Source organism: Citrus clementina, unplaced genomic scaffold, assembly GCF_000493195.1.
Source record: "Citrus clementina cultivar Clemenules unplaced genomic scaffold, Citrus_clementina_v1.0 scaffold_1, whole genome shotgun sequence".
Classification (NCBI taxonomy): Eukaryota; Viridiplantae; Streptophyta; class Magnoliopsida; order Sapindales; family Rutaceae; genus Citrus; species Citrus x clementina.
The window spans coordinates 3,330,675-3,337,589 of record NW_006263303.1 but is presented as its reverse complement, the minus strand read 5'-3'; the positions used below and the strand labels follow the sequence as shown (position 1 = coordinate 3,337,589).

Genomic DNA, 6,915 nt, shown 5'->3' with positions numbered 1-6,915 from the left:
GCGGATTTTTTGCGGGTTTCCGTATTTAAAATCACAAATGTTTAATATATAAATTTATAATAATAACCTCAAATTCCATATAACATACTCAATTTTATATTTAAACAATATAAATGAAAAATTAAAATTTCCACATCAATTCAACACAAATTCTCAAATTTAAGTATAAATTACACAAATCCATTTAAAAAACACAAACTAGTATCTAAAAATAATAATTACATTTCATATTATCATTTAAAACAAGCTCCAAGAGAAGATATTCATTTCATTCACCACCATAAGCACCCATCCAACACAATGCCTATAATAATAATTAAGATTAATATTTTCAAATACTAATTCGAAGGGAAATGCCTTTAGTTTTCTTTAGGTTATGACTTTAAAATAGGAGATGGGCCACATACACACATACACAACTTTGAACCTTTGGTTATTTGGTAATTTAATTAATGACATTATTTTCTTTATACATTTTTAGATTTAAATTAAATTAAAAATATTCAGAAAAAATATTGCGGGTTTGGTGGATATCCATGCGGGTTTGGTGGATATACATACGGGTATCCACCAGATATAAGGTTAATACCAAACCCAGCCGCATCGATATGCGGGTTTTAATTTATAATACTAAACCCGCCCGCAACGGGCGGGTTTTGGCGGGTGGGTTTGGGCGGGTTTGCGGGTACAATTGCCATCCTTAATCATGAAGGTTAATTGCCTTGAATCAATCAAATACTCCTTTAAATGCCTTATAAACCATGTTTAGCTTAGTGTTCTTAGACTTACACACATACTGCTAATGGAAAGATCCTTTAGTTTGAATCAAGTGTAACTATTGATAACAGTACATTGTCGAGTGACTCTTTCAAATAACATCCATTAAGACTAATAAAATGGTCTACAACCCTCCTTGAAACCATCTTTAAGTTCTGGGAAGTTGATAATGAACATTTAGTACCATACTTGTCTGTAAGGGTGCGTGATTTTGTAACTTTAACCATTGTTAGTGCACATGACATATGTTATTTTATGATGTGAGCATAGTCCTAAAGGTTCTTAAAGCTCTGAATATGGTCTCCACCACCTGTTGACTCTAGAAATTTTCTTTTAGTCCTCTAGGCCTTCTGTGGAGTGACCTCAACCTCATATATTTGTTTGATATCAATAACCATATTATCCATAAAAAATGAAGATTCAACAGTGATTTTTTCTTTGGGGTTAATATGTTGACTGTTGTTGTCATAGGTGGCCTACAATCATGTTTGGTTAATACTTTAGGAGCAGCTACGACTTGTTCAGCTTCATGTTGAGGTTTATTTTAGTTTTATGTATTGACTCAAGTAGAGAGGGTGATGTAACGACAGGTTCAAGAGCAGAGGTTGATAAAATGATAAGTTTAGGTTCAGGGGCAAGGGTAAGTCTCTCTCTTTTCTTCTTTTCCTTGGAATATTAATAATATTTCTACCGCTCTTCTTAACAGGTGTTGGTTCAAAAGGTTGTGGTGCTTCAGCGACAATAGTCTAAATGCCATCATTAAATACATCAAATTCAGCAGTAGTAGCTCCATATGAAAGTCAATATCTTTGTACCTTTTCTCTTTAAACAAGTGCCACAGATAATATATTTCATTATCATTCTCTATTGCCCCATTTTATTCCATTCCAGGGTAATGTAACTCAAGGACAAACCTCTCAAGAGGCCAAATGTTTCGCCCAAAAGCTTGTCTCACATTAATCAAGATCACTTAGAAAATCTGAGTCTATTAGGCCAACATCCTACTTTACAACCATAAAGTTAAAAAAAACTTACACCTTGAATTTTGTTTCCTATACATCACAACACATAGATACTACTACCAATCAAATAGTTTACAACAAACTGATAATAGTTTGCAATATTTACTACTACCAGACAAAATCCATAATCCTTACATATACTACTACCAGTCAAATAATTTGTAACAAACTAATAATTGTAAAACACAAGAAAAGTATATAACAAATTTTGTCAACAAGTTATACACGCACATGTAAAATTATTCCCACGGAACAAGTATATACAACCTCATTACACAAATTATTCAGTAGAAGTGTTATGGTTATTCAACAGTAAGCACAATGCAATAGAAACAATGTTAAACAAGAACCCACCCACTCAAATTTCAGAATCATCACTTACACTAAGCCTCACAGCCATAACCAAACAATTATAACTTGCAATGCTAATAAAAACCAACAAAAAGAACATAATTCCTTATTAGCTTCTGTCGTTTTCAATATTGTAAGTGTAAAAACAGGCAAGAATTTCCTATGTTTTTCACTACAAACAAAAAACCCAAAATTTATAAAAATTGAGGGTTTCCAATATTGTTTCAAAATCAACGACTAACATCTTAATGCAGTGTCATTAACCTAATATTATCAAACCCAGAATTCCATAACTACCAACATACAGCCTAAAACAAAATGTGATAGTAAAATGTTATTAAAAGTTCTTTTTTTCTTACCTCAACTGTTAGAAGAGGCTGTTCAAACTCAGATTCTCTGTTGCTACTGCATCAGTTTATCTTGCTCCTTCCAATTTCGTGGTCAAATTGTCTTCAATGGTGCTTTTTTTTTTTTTTTGACTCAATGAAGTCTTACAAGTTACGACTGTTTGTACAGTACAAGCACTTAGCTTTACTTTGGTGCGAAAGTAAAGCTTTCGTTTTTTATATTACATCGTCTATTTTGTCTTATATTTTTTTAATTTTTTACATTTACACTCACATTGATATAACTAGAACAAAATAGGGTTAGTCACTCGGCCTTTGGCCAAGTGGCTGTTGTGAGGGCAGCAATTCAAGCCCCTATAAAAGTATTGTGGGGGCTTTGAGTCCTTCCTTACTTGTAACATATAATTGAGTGAATGCAGTCTTCTCCCTTACCAATGTGAGTGGAGTAAACGTTTTTCGAATATTAGTGAGGGTAAAAATTTGGGCAGTACTTCAAAAAGAATTTATGTAAACTAGTCTTATTAATAATCTTATGTAAATATGAATTATAGTTTGATTGTAAATATTAGTAATAATCTCATATAATATGAGTTATAGTCTGATTGTCATAGTCAGTAAAAAAAAAGAACAAAATAGGATTATGTTGAAAATATTGATTGATTTGATGTTTCCTGCAAATGTTAATTTCTATATTACACCATCTATATTTCCTTTGTCTTTTTTAATTTTAATTTTTTTTTACATTTACACCACAAATTAATATAACTAGAACAAAATGGGTTTAGGTTGAAAATATTGATTGATTTGATGTTGCCTGCACATGTTATTGTCATCCACGTCCTTCTATGCTTAACGACCATTATAGATTTATACAAATACCATCTTACTCTTTTCACTTTTTAAACAAACGGAGAGATAACAAGTTAGGGGTATCTTAATGTTTTCAATAATAAAGCGGGCAATTTGAAGGTCATCACTTAACGAGAGGGCAATATGAAATTAATCTTTTTTTTAATCTTTTACCTTATCCCTAACTATAATATAGTTCGGTATCCCTAATTACAAACACCCTCTCTCCATATATAATTAAACTAATTAGGATATATACATTAATGCATGCGTCTTCAACAGAGAGGGCAACGTCCATTCAACTGGATAAATTATACTATTGCTTTTCCCTTTAAAAGAAATCCGAAATTAATACGACCTTTGTGTTGATATCCAAAAGACAAACTTTTAATAAGAGCTTTCAATTTCCTTTCTTTCTTGGTCAACTTTTTTCCTTCTTTTCTCCAAGATGCATGTGAAAGAGAAAGTATAAAAAATTTTACTTCTTGCATTTTATGATAACTTCAACTCTCTAGCCCTCCCTCTCTCACTCACATGATTTGATATATTTCTCGTGATCATATTAGAGTTCTTTGGATCAATCTGTGTTCTGTTGTTTCAAGACAAAGAAAAGCTAAAGCAAATTACTTTGTATTTAATTTTATAGCTTTTAACGGAAAAAAGGAAAATGGCCCTTATTAAATGCTCAACTTATGTGGTTGCAATAGTCAATCATGTGAATGTTCTTTTTTATTTCATCATGTATATAACGCTAATTTGCATGTAAACCCACTAAACTATCAACGTGTTAGCTAGGTAATCAGTATTAACCATGAAAATAAAGTGTGATTTCTAATATCTTGATGAAAAATCTAGCTTATTCAAGACTCTTTTCTATCTCTTACGTTATTTGTTGACGTATAGTTCCTTTAGTCCACATAAATTTCCTCTAGGGTTTCTAGAGAAAATGGAAGTGCTATATAAACTGAATCGTAGGATCATTTTCCTTAGATCAAATTTTGAATGTCGTAACATTCTTCTCTAAGAAAATTTTCTCAAGTCTCTTATATATCTTCCAATATTATCCATGGCACCAAACAGGGAAAACATTGTTGGTTCAATCTCAAGGTGCAACAACAATTTTGTTCACAAGCCTCGACTATCAAACGAAACTCTTCAGAGAACAAAATCGGATATCTTATTCGAGCTAAGCAAAGAAGAGTTCGATGCAAAGGGAGAGCTTCCACTGATATCTGAGGTTGAGGATGCAAAATGCGAGTGCTGTGGCATGTCAGAAGAGTGCACAGCCGAATACATAAATCGTGTGCGAGAAAAGTTTTCAGGAAAAATGATTTGTGGGTTGTGTTCAGAAGCTGTGAATGAAGAGATGGAGAAGAATGGAGGCAAGAGAGAAGAGGCTTTGAATGAGCACATGAGTGCATGTGTGAGGTTCAATAGGTTTGGTAGGACTCATCCGGTATTGTTTCAAGCTGAGGCCATGAGAGAGGTGTTGAAGAATTCTAGGGCTAAGTCAATAAGTCCTAGGGATAAAAAGGGCGGTAACGTAAAGAGAGGAGGAATTGCAAGGAGCTCCAGTTGTATACCGGCACTTACAAGGGACATTAATGATCTGAAAATAATCAACTAACTAGTCAGGATACCAGTTTGATGATTTTAATTTCTTAATTTTCTTTCTATATAGAGTTAAAGATAACTTTTAAGAAGAAGATCATCATTTACACTACCTAGGCCATCATGTTCCAGGAAACCATACTTTGCGAAACGATAGAATTTGCTTTCTGTTGTTTGTATTACATATATAATCATGCTTTCTATTAACAAGTTTGTATTATTATTATATGTAAGAAGTTGTTGTTCAAGTACTATTTTAGTGGACAATATATAAATTTATTTGTAACTTATTGTCAATCCCAAAATTAGAAATGTAAATTAGCGGTACGTTGATTTATCTTTTGGAAACATTTTGAGTGACTTGGAATAGTATTGCTACCTTTTACAACCACTTTTTTGGGCCGTGAGTATTTCAAACAATCAGAAAATTGTTTATTTACACATGTAAATGAGAGTAAGTTGATTTAGCTTTTGGGAAAAATTTTCCTATTGTTTTGAAGTACTTCATATATTTCAAACAATCAGGAAAATGTTCGTTTAAACGTGGCAAAAAATGAATGGAAAATGAGCAATATTCTTATATCACCATTATTTCATTTTGCGGTAAACATATTTTTTTTAGATCTTATTGAGAATATCTTCTATATAAACTACCAAACAACTCAATCTTAAACCAAGTTTAGGACTGAGGTTAAAACCTAATAAACTATTTATTTCATAGTTCTCACTACAAGAAATTAGACTTTTTAAGACAATTTTTTTGTGAAATTCAAAAATTTGGTCACGGAGTAGTAATTATAGTGACAAACTTTGGAAATTGTAGCTAATAGTATCGTCTTGACTAAAGTTATATTTTACAACCAACAATTCGATTTTTGAGATTTATTAATTGGTCTTTAAATTAAAATTTTTTTAATCACAAATAGTATATATTAGACACAAAAAGATATAGTTTTTTAAGCGGTAAATAATTGCCTTCAAAATTAAGTAATTTAGGACATTACATGATCTTTAGTGACAAAATATGTGGTTACAAAATATATTTATAAGCAATAATGCTATTTCATAACTAAAAAATATTTATTGAGACACATCATATTAGTTGCCCTAGTTGTTTCCATTTTCATTCATAGTACTATCAACTAGTTCAAGAATGTCTTCTTATGGCTCATTTGCGATTACTTTTGGGAGGTTAAAAAGTGATTTTGAAAAGTTAAAAGTTAATTTTAATGTTTGGTAATTTTTTTTAAAAAATTTACTCTTGGTAAAATTACCCCGCAGATTTTAAAATGTAAGAAAGGAGTAGTTTTTCAAAATATGATTATGAAAACTATTTTTATACTCAGTTATATATATATCATAAAAATTTAAAATTATCCTTATTAATTAGTAAATAAAATCATTAACTTTAAAGAGATTATTATTCTTACCAATTATATTAAGATAATAAATTAAAAAATAAAATTAATAATATAAAAGATCTATTTTAGCTATTAATTATTATAGGTACGCAATAAAAAAATATTTTATATCCATGTTTATAAATATTTAAATTTATTCAACATTATGTCAAATTGAGTCATTTACATTCTTGTAACAGTTTAACATTAAGATTTACTATTATTTTTAATACTCACAGTACTTTTAAAAATAAATTTTGCCGAATATTTAATTGATTCTCTTCAAAATTGATTTTTTTTATAATACATCTAAAAATAATTATTTTAAAAATTACAACATTACAAAATCAACCTGTTTCAAGGCTCTATTTACAATCATAAACAAAGAAGCTGAAGACTGTAAAGACATTGTTGAAGTTCTTCAATCAGAAAAAACTATGAACTCGCTTTTTGCACCATCGTTAGAGCAAGGTCCAAGAACCCTTATCTTCTAGGCATCAATAGCTATTTCTACTCGTAGAGAGTGCAAAATTTGGTAGCCAAAAGGAAGAGCTGGTA

General features: G+C 30.6%; 1 protein-coding gene across 1 annotated transcript; it reads left to right on the top strand.

Moving 5' to 3' along the window:
• The first annotated feature begins 4,367 nt into the window (after window positions 1-4,367).
• LOC18055045 lies at window positions 4,368-5,006 on the top strand. Its single transcript, XM_006450646.2, has one exon. It carries the CDS (start codon window positions 4,413-4,415, stop codon window positions 4,971-4,973), a length of 561 nt encoding a protein of 186 aa, XP_006450709.1. The 5' UTR covers window positions 4,368-4,412; the 3' UTR covers window positions 4,974-5,006.
• Window positions 5,007-6,915: the final 1,909 nt, after the last annotated feature.